We start from the raw sequence: 16832 nt of genomic DNA, 5'->3' as shown, positions 1-16832 counted from the left end.
ATAATGGTATGATAAGCAAACTTCTACATACCGTATATGCATTGGCCTAGAGCCATAACTCTGGGTCGATGCCACATACATGGGCCATTGCCATCAGTGGCTTTTGCCAAATTTCACTTGAAGCCGGGAAGTTCATTGTCCTTCGTAATTAGCTTAGCAGACTAAAAGATTTAGAGGTTGCAAACCCAACATATTTGTGATGGAAAGAAGTTAGGCAAGCGTTGCAGCTCAATGTCACATTCCCAGAGCTCGATCAAGGAAGCAAGAACACCCTTTAAGCAGGGCACAGTGTTGTACTGGCAGAAGGAAAATTCTTAAAAACATATCAATTTTGTATGAGCAATTTTGTACCATCATTTCTGCTGTCTACCTAATAACCACTTCAAGAGGAGACATCACTTTGAAGGTAAATGTAAAGGAGGAGAAAACAGAGTACTATATGGAAGTTGACCTTCTAGTATCATCTTATAAACTGTAACCAAGAACATAAGCCTTTACTGTGAGTTCACATGTCCTGGTGTAAGTGGTTCTGTCCACTTTTCTTTTAGTAACAGCAGGACACCTCTATCCACCTCTGGCACAAAACAACTGACAACACCATCAAAAGCTTATGAGCCAGCCCTCAATTTCTAAGGTAAAAATGAATGCCAAATATATTCATATAATATATAATAGGGACAGAACTTTCCTAACGTCACACTTTTGGATGGGATTGGAGAGCAGTTTCATCTCAGCTAGGGTGGAACTACAAGAACAGCCTTCAAGGCATCTACACCCAGAGTAATATGAACAGGTTCAGCTACCAGGTGATAAAGCCAATCCCATAATGGAGAGGCAATGTGAGGACTGAGTTCATATAAGGAGAACAGAGCAGAACAGAACCATGAAATGAGTTGTAAATTAAGGAGAAAAAAAAGGTTTCATGCTTTGTAAAAGGGTAGGGTACAAAAATTGTAGTAAATACTTGCATTCCCCATTAAATAAAATTCTTAGAACACTGCGTTGTGCCATTCCTCTTTTATTATTCCTGGAAATGTATGAACTGACAGCTGAATGTTACCATTCCGCTTATAAAAGGGAAGCCTACCAATGTCCAATCGGTGGTGACAGGGTCCAACTTTGCAGAGGCACAACCTGTTGACAAAGAAAATGGTAGCCCCCAGCTGTCAAATTATTCATACGTTTTCATGAGGAATAACAGGGGAAAGGCACAATGCAGATTTCAAAGAAAAATGCTCCAGTATTGTTGTTTCATATGAGTACACGCAAATTGACATTTCATGGTCTACTACCGTAATTGATTCTGACTACAAACTCTGTAGTCAGGATCAGTAGAAGCTTCCCTTAGAATGGCCCAGCTTCCCCAGATGTCACCAAGCAGACTGCATGGGCTGAGAAGAAACATCACAGGAGCAGCAGGGGAAGAAATTAAGGATTGAGGAGACATGACACATTTTTGAGTGTCCTCTGTGCTCCACGGGTACCTGTTCTGAAGGCATGAGGAATTTCTTTCATCATATAGTGTGGACATATTGGAGAAGATGTAAAAAATGGTATAAAGGAAAAGCGACATCACCATGATGTGGTGAAGAATGTGTATGTAAATACTGTACTATTGTGTGCACCCACATCACAACAGGTAATACACGGAGAATAGCGCTTTAAACATTGATTAGGCTCCTATGGTACGATAAATGCAAATGTGCACAGAGCAAATAAAGGCTGTGCCGTGCTAATGAAGTCAGATATTGAATTAATAACACTACTAAAGAAAAACACGTGTCTCCTACCATCTCTTTTAGATTCACTTATCCTGTTCAGCTCTATATTGTCTCTTTCATGCCGGCCCTGGGGTGGCCGCGCCTTCTGTGTTGTCTGCCGCAGTACTGAAATTATGGAAAAAAAAAGAAAATGTAAGACAGTTATTTTTCTATCATCCTTGACAATACAATATTTTTAAAAACTGCCAGCATAACCTGTAACTAAACCTAGTTATTAAGATTCTGAGCAGAAGCTTTCTTGGATGTTTTCATAAGAGGTCAGCTATTCACTGACATGTGTTGCATGACATTTCATGTAAGGTTTGTCAATGGTGTCGCATCGCGACAGTCACCAAAAATCATGACGGCTTTTGTGCTGCTTGTTGCAGGTCGCCCTTGACTTTTGCTCTGTTGTTTTTAATGCACTTCGTGCGGGACTTGGCTTAGCGGTTTTCTTCTCACAGCAAAATCACAGTTCTAAAATAGTCGCGTGGCACCAAATTATTGTGTAGCTGTACCCTTTGTCCCACAGGAATAAACTGAGACAGCCATCGCTCCCTACCATTTATCCCTCATCTTGCTGTGTCACTACTGTGTTCTGAAGACAGGAGCAGGTCCAGACATTTATAGCATATCCCGTAAATATATGTGTATGATGGGAATAACCCTTTAAAGTGGTTTTCTGGGACGCCAAAACATTTTGCTAAAAGTCAGAATGATATAAAATCAAAAAAGGTCTTACTCCATTCCCCACTGTTCCGGCACCTCTACTCTAAGGATCCCAGCAGTCTCCCAGCACTGGCCTCAGCGGTCACCAGAGATAGTCAGACATGTCATCACTGCTGGGCCGGTCTCACTACAGTGATAACATACCTGCCTACCTCACATGACCGAGTTAAGCCTCGGGCAAGTCATCGCTATAGGGCTGTAAACTTGGACCACTAGGAGCAGTAATGTTCCTGGTCATCAGCAAACATTTATGGGGTCCTAGAAAATCCCCTTCAAAGGGTTAAAGTAGTGGTCACTCTCAGTTTCCAGAGCCAGAGTTTGAGAAGCTGAAAAAGACATTTGAGGGAAGCACTGGAGAACATCCCTGCCAGGAAATTGCTCATATAGGTGCAAATGTAGCACTCAGACTTAAGACTGCAAAGGCCTTCAAAATGTGGTCCTTGAGAAATTTACTTCGGCCCCACAGCTGAGGATGGGAAGCAGACTTTTAAAACTTAACTTATGTTAATTGACTGTAAATGAGCTACATGCATATAAATCATTGAACATAACTCTTTCAGGTTTACCTAAACTTTCACTTTATTTAAACATATTGTACAAGTGATAGAAAGCATATTTCTAATATATATGTATATTTGTTTTACTTTTCCTAGTGAAATAGGTAGCTGCAGTTCAGGTGCTTATCTCTCTTTGCAATCTGCACTCCCATACACAGTATGGATTCCCCTGCGGCTGCGCTGAGTGCTGTGCAGGCAGGGGCTTACATTGCTCCTCCTGCTTGTACTAGCATTGCCTGGCATAGATAGGCTATGTCAGAATTTAGTGAAGCTGGCACGGGCAACAGGAACAATGTGTTATGGAGCTCCTGCCCTGCTCTCGCTCCGCTTATAGCCTGTACCAATGTAATGCTCGCTCTTTCTACAGGGGTATGCAGGGCTCTTAATCAGGTGATTGACAGCCTCCCTTGTATGGCAGTGTAGAAAGGGGGGGATTTAAAAGTTTACAGAATCTTTTCCCACAAAAGTATATATGAATCTGCTCAGCTCCTCCCGCTCTATAACAGATTGCACTGCATTTTCATGGAGACAGGTTCTCTTTAAAGCTGTGTACATCCTGCTAATTGTGTGTCAGTAAACTATTTCAATTGTGTTTAATGACATACATACATCCTATGAGCTTCCATATGTAAGTGAATAGTTACATGAAGCTTGTAGTGTGTATATAGCAGGCAGCACCTGTAGCTGTGATTTCCAGAAAATCCACATCTAATGGTTTTGTGCCTTATCGAAAGTTCAGAAGAAGTTGCACAGTCCAGCAAAAATGTTACAGCTGCTTCCACCTCATTACAGTTATCATCAGACTCCATATGGTGCTCTCTGGGGCATGGACCATTAATCTCCATCATTAACTGTTATTTCAAGCAGCAGTGTCAACGGCATGAAGGGTACACTGGATGTTTATACTGAACACTTTCAGCAGAGGACAAGGTTTACAGTGAAGCCATAATGAAAGCAGCATTAGACTATTCCGGCAGAAGAGTGCCCACTAACGTCCTAATAAGCTGACTGACTCCAGCAGGAGACATAGGAAGACGTGTATGCTCTATGCTACCAAAAATATACAAATAGCAAATAGGAGAGAAGGAAGTGGCATTTCAGAGTCAGTTTCCTTCTTTTTCCAGAGAACTATTTTCTGCAGTACCGCTGTGCTTACCGCTGTGAGCTGCCGTTGTTGGACTTGGAGTGGTAGGAGGCAGAGTAGGCGATAGGGCGGTTTCCACAGTTTCTTGTAGGGAGCTGCGGTCTTTCTGGTGGTTAATATAGTAATTTTTAGGAAGCCAATACTCATATTCTATGCCTGTATTCAGCTCTGTGAAGAGGACCTAGAGGTAAAAACACTTTATACACTTAAAAAACAATTACAATGAATGTACACAAATTCCACCCAATGAACATGCATGAATGTAAAATAGATATTTATATACCAGATAGCTCTGGTAGCTGTATCCACCAGAAATTCTCCATTTCTGAAGCTTGGCCGGCTGATTAGAGAGAAACTATTGATGTAGAATTAGATACATTTACCATTTGAATCTGGAAATGCTTGTTGACAACTACTTTAGTATATGATCTGTCTATACACTGAATATAGTTTGACAAAACAAAGACATATCCAAGTGCGCATTACTTTTCGAGTCTTCCAGCCAGGCAATGTCCAGGGTTGCCAACCGTCCAGAAATTCCTGGACATTCCATGACAATATTTTTAGGTCACAGTTTCCAGTTAATACTAGTAATTATTTTGTATCAGTATATTGATCTATAGACCTGGACTACTTATAATCTTTATTATTCACTATGGTTTTCCAATTTGTGTGTAAAAATTTTTGTCCATCTTTTTGGATAACGTGACCAGTTGGCAACCCTGGACCTATCCTTAGGTCATCAATATCAGATTGGAAGTGGTCCAGCACCCGACACCCCCCATGATCTAATATGGATGACCTATGACCTACCCTGAGGACATTATCAATATCACCAGGCTTGGAAAACTGTTTAATACAGTAACATTGTTTCAGATATATGTCAACTCTTCATCATGCTTCATGGAAAAAATATTAAATATGGAGATACACTCAGGTAGGCTGTGATCAATAATTATTAAACAGGGGCAGGTCACATCCAAAAACATACGTTTAGCTGGTACAGATATGAAATTGATAATGATTACATGCGGTCACTTTTCTGCATACCATAAGGCTGGAAACACGCATTTTTATGACGTTTGTGGTGCAGTTTTTAGAGCCCTTTATTTGATCCAAAGCCAGAAGTGTATCCAACAGGAAGGGGAAGTATAAATCCTTCCTTTACACTGTATTTCCCATTCCTTTTGAACCCCTGAATTTGGCTCAAAAAGGTACATAAAAAACAGCATCAATACAGCATGTGTGATTCTAGTCTAAACATATCAATGATCAATTCCCAAGACAGTTTCTAAACCAAGCTTAGATAATGATGCTGCTGAAAAGTAACTCCCTTTCTATATGGGATGCTTTTTTTTGTGCTGCGATTTTCTCCAGTTAATCAGGGCTGGCCTTACATTTGATGGTGCCCTGCGTGGTATACTCTAGTACTTATAGTACCTAATTATCAGCTTCATATCGATCCATAGATGGTTTAAATAATACTGCAATACTATTAGTATTGCTTGGTGGTCACAATCATTGGGCGCCAGACCATAGCTGGTGGTTGTTTTGGCAAGGAAGGCTGATTAAACTTTGTGTGCCACAAAAGTCCTGCAGTCACTTAAGTCAACCTCCTTTCCAGGCTCTCCATAAGCCATGATAGAGAAGGGCCCTTCAAGCATGTCACTAGAGGGACGGAGACTTGCTTTTGGGAACCAAACCAGAAGTGTGGCAGGACCAGTGCTTGTAGCAAGACACCAGGATACCTATACTACACAATGTATATTAGTATATACATTAAATGTTAATTTGCTGGGAATTAAGAGAGCTTTTTATCTGCCCAAACAACCCCTTTAAGGCAGTGTAATTTGCCAGTCCAGATCTAACTTTATATAATGGTGCAAGATACACTTCATAATAGAATATTAAATTTGCCGCTATTTTACCCTTTTTTGAGTTATTCCAGTTGTGATTTGAGATTTGACAGATGTCCGGAGGGGATTATCAAAAACCGGTGTTATATTTATGAGTCACTTGCCTGGAAACATTGTTGTATATAATGGATTATTATGGCAAGGGAAGTTCTGGTAAAATTAAGTTTTCTGTCTGCTGCGACTATTGGCTGACAATTGATTTAAAAACACATGACTATTTTAGACCATGCACTTTAGTTTATGCCAAAATTGCAGGAGGGGGATGGATTAGAAAAGAGTTGCAGACTTACAACTTTTTTTTAGTTCTCTGCAACCATTTTCATCACTATATTTGATGATTGTCAGACGGGATATTTTTGAGTATTGAGCTCCCGAACTGTTAAAACTACAGCCCAAGTTAGAAGTTAGCGTATTTGCATCTCAGCATTAAAACCACTGACAGGTGAAGAAATAATATTATCAATTCACAATGGCACCTATCATGGAGTGAGATACATTAAGAATCAAGTGAACAGTCAGGTCTTGATGTTAATGTGTTGGAAGCAGGAAAAATAGGTAACAGTAAGGCCTCATGCACATGACCGTAGTTTTGATCTGTGTACAATTCTAATTTTTTCGGATCGCACACGGACCCATTCATTCCTATGTCATAACTATGTATGCTGTCAGCATCCGTGGGACCTTTCCAGATTGACAGAACATGTTCTATTCTGGTCTGTTTTGCAAACAGAAATAGGCATTTCTACTGCTGATTGTGAGAAAACTGAGGAATGCACACGGCCGGTATCCATATTTTCAGACTGCAAAATTTATATAGTTATGTGCATGAGGCCTAAGCTTCTGAGTGACTTTGTTAAGGAGCACATTGTGATTGCTAAATGACTGGGTAAGATCTTCTCCAAATGGCAGGCCTTGTGGGATGTTCCTGTTATGCTTTGTTTAGGAACTACCAAAGTGGTCCAAGGAAGGACTATTAGTAAACCAGCAACAGGGTCATGGACATCCAAGTCTCTGATAAACATGGGAAGTGAAGGCTAGTTAGTCTGTTCCTGTCCCAAAGAAGATCTACTGTACAGCAGATCAATGCTTGCTGTATATCAGTGTGGATGCAGACTGGCTAGAGTGCCCATACTTTCTGCCCACCACTAAAAGCACCTACAATTGGCACATAAGCATCATGACTGGACCACGGAGCAATGGCAGAAGACAGCCTAGTCTTTTCTTTCACATCACAAAGATGGCTGGCTGAGTGTCTGTGCTGCTTACCTGGGGAAGATGGCACCAGGATATCCTATGGGAAGAAGACAGCAGAAGCAGTCTGATGCTCTGGGCAATGTCGAGCTTGGTCCTGGCATTTATGCGGATTTTACATTGCGCAGACCAAGTGTACTACTTAATGACAATGGTATTCCCTAGTGGCAGTGGCTGATGTCAGAAGGATTATGCACTTTGCCACAGTGCAAAAATGTAAGGAGTGGTTTGAGGAACATGACAATTGAAATTGACTTGGCCTCCTAATTCCTCAGATCTCAATCTCATCAATCTTCTGTGGGATGTGCTGAAATAACAATTGAAGCCCCACCTTGTAACTTACATGACATTAATGAGCTTGGCTAATTGAGAAGTCCCATAGCAGTGAATGAAGAAAGCTGCACATGCGCACCATCCTCTCCTTTCACGGGAGCCTCGTTCTTTAGGTTGGAGTTCCTAAAGGTGGAACCTATCAGACATTTATAGCATAGCATAAATGTCCAGATGGGGCAACTTCTTTAAAGGATCTGCTGCTAACGTCTTGGTGATGTCAGCCCATGGAGGAGGGGAGGTGACCAAAACAGTGTTACGCAGGTGCTTTTAACGTTATGGCTAATCAATGTGTGTATATAATATATGTATAAAATTGGAGCTATATGGAGGTACAGTTGAGGGCTCATGGATTTCTGTAAGTGCTCTAGTATGGTTCTGTACAAAATGAAACTAAAATATTTCTATGTCTTAAATAGTGCATGTTTAGGAAACAACCTCCATTATGTAGATGAAGGAAAACGTAACCATACAAAACAAAACACAAACTAACCATGACATGCAAATCCTCATCAGTTGGTCCTGTGGCCTCAAAGGTTTCCTGATTGTCAGCAGAGCGCTTGTATTGGACCTTGGTTCCCGCCACATTGAAGATTCCAGGGTAATTAATAGCCCAGTTCCCATTGATGACATAATGGGAATTTTGATTTCTTAAGGCTGTAAAAAAAAAAAAGTTTTGTAATGTGAGAATACAACTTAACAGAGGTACATTGCAAAACGCACATTCCACCGCTCACTTAATAACCCGACATAAGATGATGTCTGGCTCCACAAAGTGCTGAGCAGAGTAGCGTTACCTCATTTTACTAGTCACTGTAATTTATAGGTGCTAATACTAAAATATAAACCCGGTATCATATTTTATTACCAATGATTAAGTAATACATTAAGACATCATTAAACCAGACAAATAAAAAGCTGATTTTATGGTCTGAATACATCTGCAGAATCTGTTACTTTTGTTTCCTAGTAGTGGATGACGGAGATTCACGATTTACCCAGATCTCTGGAGAACACTAACCAACAACCATGTGAAATATTGATTTATTTTTATCTTTCTGCTGCCAAGGAACTGCCACACAGAAACCTTTGCTCTGAGGATATTTAGTTTCTTGTTTATTAACAAAGAATAATAGTAGGAACATTGATTTTTATGTGTATATGTGGCATTTACAGGCTGTGCCAGCTGTACTTCAAAAAGAAAAACTAGTAAACTTCTCTGCTTCCTTCCCCTAGACATAAAGCGGCAAGTTTGTGTTTTTCATTCTTTTTTTTTTTTTTTTAATAGATACAATTGCAAATCCCTAAAGATGTTATTAAAGTCCTTTAAATCACGAACATTAAATATTTGAAATTGTAGGATCACACACAAAAATTAGACTGAAACTTTCTACTGAGGTTTTGTAATGTTTTTCTTCTCTTGCATGCTGCTTTATGCATTTGGCAAGCTTCCAAATCTCCTAATAAAAAGCCAAATAAACTAAATTTGTATAAAGACAAACATTATGCTATAATAGTCCGAACAGGCTATATGATCACAATAATGGCCTTTTTGCATGGACGAATCATTGGGCCAGTTATCTGGGATGATCGTTTGTAGAAACGCTCGTTCATCAGGTGATCGTGTCTTTCAACCAGCACCAAAGATCATTATTTCTGGGAGCAGATCATCCTGTATAAAGAGGGATCTGCTGCCCAAAATGATTCTCTATGGAGACATAAGATTGCAGTAACAATCGCTTGTCTCATACAGTAGAAATGACTGCTGTATGTAAACGCAGCTTTATTTCCGCTGATGATCAGGCAATTATTGGGAATGTTTGGTTCTTTTCTGATAATTGCCTGAGACAACGCTGTCTGTTAAAGGACCTTAGCACATTGTCAAACTGAAGCTTGTAATTGACCACCACAGGTCCAACTTTGCAACAATGTGGGACGGATCCGTTTTCTATTGTGTTAGAGAAAACTGATCCATCCCCATTGACTTACATTGTGTGTCAGGACAGATCCGTCTTGCTCCGCACCACATCGCAGACAGAAAAACGCTGCAAGCGTTTGGTGCATTTGGTGCATTCCTTTTCGTTCAGTTTTGTCCCCATTGACAATGAATGGGGACAAAACTGAAGCGTTTTCTTCCGCTATTGAGATCCGCTATTGAAAACGCAGATATGAAAGTAGCCTAAGATTCTATGAGATTTTGCGACATACTTGTTCAGATGAAGTTTAGAACCTTAAAGTTTAGAACCTGAAGGTTATACCTCTCCACCACCTACAGGATGTATATCTGTGTTATGGCTAAGCATATATGGTGCAATTACCCAGAGGCAGGGGAAGCGGCTGCTTTGGGGCCCTGACCCAGAAGGGGCACATCCAGGAGGAGGAGGACTAAAAGATTGTGTTGGGGCCCCCTCAACAGTATTCCACAATTATATACAGTGACAGTATAGACAGTATAGAAAACGGATGGAACAGCTGCCAGGCCTGGTATAAGAGAGTGATCTTTACTAGCCACAGGAATGGGGGCGGCATGAAAGAAAGGTGTAGGGAAAAAATTATTGGGGGAGGGGGGCCCAATTCACAAATTTGCTGTGGGGCCCAGTCATTTCTAGCTATGCCACTGCCAGAAATGGATTATGCTAATCTAAGGAATAGGAAAAAACTAAAAAGACCATAGGTGTCCAATTGGTGTCCGGACAAAGGCACGCCGAAACGCGCGTAGGGGTAGCGCCATTCTGGGTGATATAGCACACAGTCTTTTTTGGCGAGTCTCTGTTCTTTTTTTTACCTATACGCCAGGATATTTTATACCTAGTCTCTGTGAGGAATATGGATTAATATTTACTGTCAGCCATGTCCTCACACCCCCCATTTGCTGACAGGATTTCCCTGCTTCAAAGCCCCCAGCCCTGATTGTAATTTTATGCACCTCTTGGCATGACTCAGTTGGCCAGGAAGACACCCCTCAGGGGGTCCAAGCTTCAAGGAGAAGTTCACACCTCTGTGCAGCAGTTGGGAGCCACCTGAATCTGCAGGAAAAACCCCCAGCAGGGGGTATCTGCTTTGGCCTGGATCAATGAGATTTCCTAGACATATTGGCACCTACCTCTCATAAGGAATTATGAATCACCTGGCCACCGCAGACGCAAACCGGATACATATTTGTGTCCCGGTGGCCACGAGGTACGGTCCCATGGTCTTTGTTTACTCGTACCCAGTCGGGGTAGGGAGATACCCATATCTCCCCATAGAAGCCACCTACCGGTACCAGGTTTGGGCTCTAATTGTAGCCTGAACCCAGGCAGGTCCATTAGTCCCAGAACCATCTCCCTGTGACCCTCTGGTCTGGAGCTATGACCCCTAAAGTGTTTTGTGGGTCATTCACTGTCAGCCCAGAAGAGGGGGAGTTGACCCCTCCCTGAGGCAGGGAGGGGACGGACCAGCTGCAGGTTAAAAGCCTGGTGCCAGCAAGTAGGGGGCGTCTTTTTCTGAAGAGGGGTCACATGCTACACATGTGTTTAGAGGGACCCAGGAAATAGCAGGAGAAGCACAGCCCCTCGTGTGGCCTCCGATTCAGGACATCGCCAAGGAACTTTCATCATACTTGGTAAATTACTTTTACACTGCTTAATCCTATTGTAACCATATACCCTGTAATCTGTAACCTCAGACCACTGTATATATATTGTCTGTGTATAGTGTGTTATATCTAGTGTGCTCTTATAGCGATTAAATCTATAATTTAATCTTGTGCTATCTTGTATCTCGATCACGAATCCCCACGTCCGTGTTTTGGCCTAGTTATAAGCTACCGCGGGTTGGTTTCTGACCCTATATAATCCCGTTAGCGGACCGGGCTTATATCAAACGAGAAACTGGTGGCAGTTACCCGGGCTGAGTGTGGGCTGTTTTCACTGCGGCAGTGAAAAGGCCCTTCCAGCTTGTTGCCTCTCTGTGCCCGCGTGGACAGGAGGTGTATGTGTAAACTATACCAGCCTGACCTTACGTGCTCCTCTGGAGGGCGTAACTTCACGTTTTTGGTAAACCCCGTGATCATACCAGGTCTCGTGAGCTCGACGTGGTTGACGTCAGCGGACACGAGGGGTGGTATTCATCACATATTGGTGGCAGCAAAGTGGGATCGAGATACTAGTGTGTGTGAGTGTGAGACCCATACTCCCAGACACTAAAGACGACCAGCAGTAGCTCTTGCTGCTGGAGTCTTAAGATCAGTTCGACACTAGACTGTCTGAGGGCAGATACAATAAGGTGTGTGTGCATCAGGTTGCAGTGGTGTCAGTGACCACCCGTTGCAATGACGGCCAGTATCACAAGGAGCAAATCGAAGGAGATGGCCGATGCTTTAAATGGGGGCGGAGAGGAGGTGGAAGGCGAGGGGGAGCACAACCAAAGCTCCCCAAGGAGCCAGTCGCCAGAGGTGAGGTCCGCGGCGGGCCTCGCTCCACCTGCCCCTCCCCCCAGCCAAGCTGGCTCAGCTGCTCTCCTACAAGCTGCCATGGACCGTCTCCAGGCTGGAGACCAGGCAGCCTCTGAGCTCCTACTGGCGGCTGCAGAGCGTCGCGAGCAAGCAGAGGCTGCAGAGCGTCGCGAGCGAGCAGAGGCTGCAGAGCGTCGCGAGCGGGCCGAGCGTGAGCACCAGCTACAGATGCTCCAGCTAAAGCTCCAATTCCAGCAGCCATCCCCAGCCCAATGTGAGTCTCCAGAGGTCCGGATTCCCAAACTGCGGGCGGAGGACTTTCCCCTACTGGACAAAGATGGGGACCTGGACACCTTTTTGTTGGCATTTGAGACAGCCTGCCATCAATACCAGCTGCCAGAGGACCAGTGGGTCAGATTCCTCACGCCACGGCTCAGGGGAAAAGCCCTTGAAATCTTCGGGTACCTGCCCAGCGAGACCATCCTGAGCTATGAGGACATCAAACAGGCTCTGGTCAGGCAGTATAACTTAACCCCTGAGTCGTACCGGAAAAGGCTCAGGAATTTGCACCGGGGTTCTACCCAGAGCTGGGCCGATCACATGCGGGCCTTGCTGAGAGCGGTCGACCAATGGACCACAGGATTGGAGCTCTCCACCGTCCAGCAGCTGAAGGAGCTCATCGCCACAGAACAGTTCTTGTGGAACTGCCCAGAGGATCTCCAGCAGTACCTCCGTGACCGGAAGCCAAAGGGGGCCTCCGCGACCGCAGCCCTGGCCGATGAATACACCAACAACAGGACTTCAGAGGCCCGGAAACCTGTCGGCTGGAGAGGGGGTAAGACGCACGCTGCACCTGCTACCCCTGCCCCTAGGCCCAAGTGGGCACCGGCCCCTGCTGCACTTTCCACGTCGGTGGGGGAACCCCGACTTTGTCACCTGTGTAAGCAGCCAGGACACTTCAAAGCCATGTGTCCCCAGCGCCCGAGGGATCCGTCCCAGTCATCAACCCGGAAACCGTCCACGGTGTTGTGTGTGGGTGGGGGTGGTGGGAGGTCCCTTGACAATGTTCAACCGGTCACCGTGGGCCAGGCCGTGGCCATGGGACTTAGAGACACCGGCGCTGAAATGACACTGGTACGGCCTGAACTGGTGACACCCTATGATTTACTGCCCGGGAGATCCCTCACTGTCTCCGGGATTGGAGGAGTGGAACCGGCGCTGCCCGTCGCCAAGGTCTATCTGGACTGGGGCGCCGGTCGAGGGGTAAGGGAGGTGGGGGTATCCGCAAATATCCCCGCCAGTGTTTTGCTGGGGACGGACCTGGGGCGGCTTGTGTCTAAGTACGTGGCCGCTGACACCCCAAGGTCCGATTCCCCAGAATGTGATGTGATGTCCCCCCCTGATAATACTGTGAATGTACCTATTATGCATGTTGATGGGGATGTGGGGGATGTAATGTGTGCCTCTCCCCTCAGTGGGGAGGGGGTCATTCCTGTCAGCTGGGCGGAAGCCCCAGGGTGTAGCCAGCAAGCCTGCTGGACCCTGTTGTCCTCCAGTGTGGTGACTGGGGGGACAAGCAGGGGGCAGACAGCTGCAGGGGGGGAGGATGCAAATGAGGTCAGGGCTGTCCCAGGAGAAGTAGGACTGCCAGGTGAACTCTCAGTGCAGTGTTCCTCCCCCACTGGGATGTCAGAGGGCCAGGTTAGTCCGTCTGGACTGGCGACTTGGTCAGGAGCCGAGGGAAAGCAGGCACTACCAGCAGTGGCAGCGGCCATAGCTGCTGTCACGCGCAGTGTGAGTGCTGGGGCCCTAGGGGCCCCTCAGGGGTCTGATGGCTTTCCCCCTTCCGACCAAGTGGCTGCCGAGTCAGAGGGAGGCCAGGAGACAGGTCCCAGGGACCTGACAGGGGACGTGGCAGTCTCGTCTATTCTGGCCATGTCCAGTCAGGAGTTTCAGGCAGCGTTAGCGGCTGACGCCAGCCTGAACGCTCTCAAGGAGCAAGCGGAACAGCCCCCCTCGGACTCAGACCTCGAGCGGATGGTCTGGGACCAAGGACGGCTGTACCGGGTCACGGTCCAGCCGGGCTCACAGGAGGCGTGGCCTAGGGACCAACAGCTAGTGGTACCCTATCAGTTCAGGAAGGAGTTGTTGCAGGTGGCGCATGAGATTCCGATGGCTGGACACCTAGGGATCGCTAAGACAAGGGCCAGATTAGCCCAGCAGTTTTACTGGCCAAAGATGGGGGCTGATGTGGTTGCCTACTGCCGTTCATGTGACACCTGCCAGCGGGTGGGGAAGGCGGGGAGACGCCCCAAAGCCCCACTGGTAACGCTGCCCATAATTGAAGAGCCTTTCAGGAGGGTGGCTGTGGATCTAATTGGACCGCTGTCCATTCCCAGCAGCTCCGGGAAACGCTTCATATTGACGGTAGTAGACTATGCCACCCGGTACCCGGAGGCGGTAGCCTTGTCATCCATTCGGGCCGACAAGGTGGCTACTGCTTTGCTGGAGATTTTCTCCAGAGTGGGCTTTCCCCAGGAAATGCTCACCGACCGGGGGACCCAGTTCATGTCGCAATTGATGGAGTCCCTCTGTAAGCAAACACAGGTGCAACATCTGGTGACCAGCCCGTACCACCCACAGACAAACGGCCTGTGTGAACGATTTAATGGCACCTTAAAGCAGATGCTTAGGATGTTGGTCGACTCCCACGGGCGTGACTGGGAGCGGTACCTCCCACATCTGCTGTTTGCTTACCGAGAGGTCCCACAGGCCTCCACGGGGTTCTCCCCCTTCGAGCTCCTGTACGGGCGACGTGTGCGGGGGCCCCTGGCTCTGGTGAAAGAGGCCTGGGAGGGAGAGGTAGTCACCCCTGGAGTGTCGGTCGTCGAGTATGTCATGCGCTTCCGGAACAAGATGCAGGCCTTGTCGCAGCTGGTGCACGATAATATGGAGCGGGCCCAGGCCGACCAGAAGCGATGGTATGACCAGAACGCTTGTGAGAGGACCTACCAGGTGGGTCAGAAGGTATGGGTACTGGTCCCCGTACCTCAGGACAAGCTTCAGGCGGCCTGGGAAGGCCCGTACCTCGTGCATCAGCGCCTCAATGCCGTGACGTACCTGGTCACCCTGGACCACGCCCGAGGAAGGCGGAAGGCCTTCCACGTGAACATGATGAAGGCCCATCATGAGAGGGGGGAATGTGCCCTCCCTGTCTGCAACCTCCCCGAGGAGGGGGAGGAGGAAACCCTCCTGGACATGCTCACCCAGGTGAAGGCGGGTGGGTCCATCGAGGATGTGGAGGTGGGCCAACAGCTCTTGACGGACCAACGGTCCCAGCTGTGGGCCACCCTTCACCCCTTCCGGGAATTGTTCAGCAACAAGCCCGGAAGGACAGAGTTGGCTGTCCATCACGTGGACACTAGGGATCACCCCCCAATCCGGCGTTCAGCATATCGGGTTTCCTTGGAGGTGCAGCAGCACATGCGCCAGGAGATTGACGAGATGCTGAAGCTGGGGGTCATCCAGGCATCCAACAGCGCTTGGGCCTCGCCTGTGGTCCTCGTCCCAAAGAAGGACCGGACCACCCGGTTCTGCGTGGACTACAGGGGACTCAACGCTGTCTCGGTCACCGATGCGTACCCTATGCCACGCATCGATGACCTGCTCGATCAGTTGGCCGGGGCCCAGTACCTGACCATCATGGATCTGAGCCGGGGGTACTGGCAGATTCCCCTGACCCCGGAGGCGCGGGAACGCTCTGCCTTCATCACCCCCTTTGGATTGTACGAATCCACAGTGATGCCGTTCGGCATGAAGAATGCCCCTGCCACTTTTCAGCGGATGGTCAACACGCTGCTTAAGGGACTCGAAAGGTACGCGGCCGCGTACCTGGATGACATTGCCGTCTTCAGTCCCACCTGGGAGGATCACCTGCAGCACCTGACGCAGGTGCTGGGGCGGATCCACCAGGCAGGCTTGACCATCAAGCCAGAAAAGTGCCAGCTGGGCATGAGCGAGGTCCACTACCTGGGGCACCGGGTAGGCGGGGGGACCCTTAAGCCAGAGCCCGGGAAAGTGGATGCTATCGCATCCTGGCCCACCCCCAGGACCAAGAAACAGGTGATGTCCTTCCTGGGCACCGCAGGGTACTATAGGAGGTTCGTTCCCCACTATAGTAGCCTGGCGAAGCCCTTGACGGATCTCACCAAGAAGAAGCTGCCCTCCGCAGTCGATTGGACGAACGACTGCGAGACGGCCTTCCGAGCGCTGAAGGCCGCCCTATCGAGCTTCCCTGTACTCCAGGCGGCCGACTTTACGCTGCCGTTTATAGTGCAGACTGACGCCAGTGATTTCGGCCTCGGTGCCGTACTCAGCCAGGTTGACACTACGGGCCAGGAACACCCTGTTCTGTACCTGAGTCGGAAGCTCCTGCCGAGGGAGGTGGCGTACTCCACAATGGAGAAGGAGTGCCTGGCAATTGTCTGGGCACTGCAACGGTTGCAGCCGTATTTATACGGGCGCCGCTTCACGGTGGAGACCGACCACAACCCCCTCAGTTGGTTAAACACCGTATCCGGGACGAATGGGAGGCTGCTACGCTGGAGCCTAGCTCTCCAGCAGTATCACTTGACCATTCGCCACAAAAGGGGCCGTGACCACGGGAACGCCGATGGGCTATCCCGACAAGGAGAGGGGGCGGATGGGCGC

General features: G+C 47.2%; 1 protein-coding gene across 1 annotated transcript in view; it reads right to left on the bottom strand.

Annotated features, from left to right (window-relative positions):
• Window positions 1-16832, bottom strand: part of LOC122927552 (ADAMTS-like protein 5) — a 73153-nt gene that overhangs the window by 6932 nt on the left and 49389 nt on the right. Inside the window, exons 9-11 of the mRNA XM_044279491.1 lie at window positions 8181-8344; window positions 4203-4371; window positions 1791-1886 (exon numbers count right to left, since the gene is read on the bottom strand). Coding sequence (XP_044135426.1) covers window positions 1791-1886; window positions 4203-4371; window positions 8181-8344 — 429 coding nt within the window. The remainder of the gene's footprint in view (window positions 1-1790; window positions 1887-4202; window positions 4372-8180; window positions 8345-16832) is intronic.

The sequence above is a fragment of the Bufo gargarizans genome, chromosome 2 (assembly GCF_014858855.1).
Source record: "Bufo gargarizans isolate SCDJY-AF-19 chromosome 2, ASM1485885v1, whole genome shotgun sequence".
Taxonomy (NCBI): domain Eukaryota; kingdom Metazoa; phylum Chordata; class Amphibia; order Anura; family Bufonidae; genus Bufo; species Bufo gargarizans.
The sequence above is the reverse complement of the archived record's forward strand: the minus strand, read 5'-3'. Positions and strand labels throughout refer to the sequence as shown.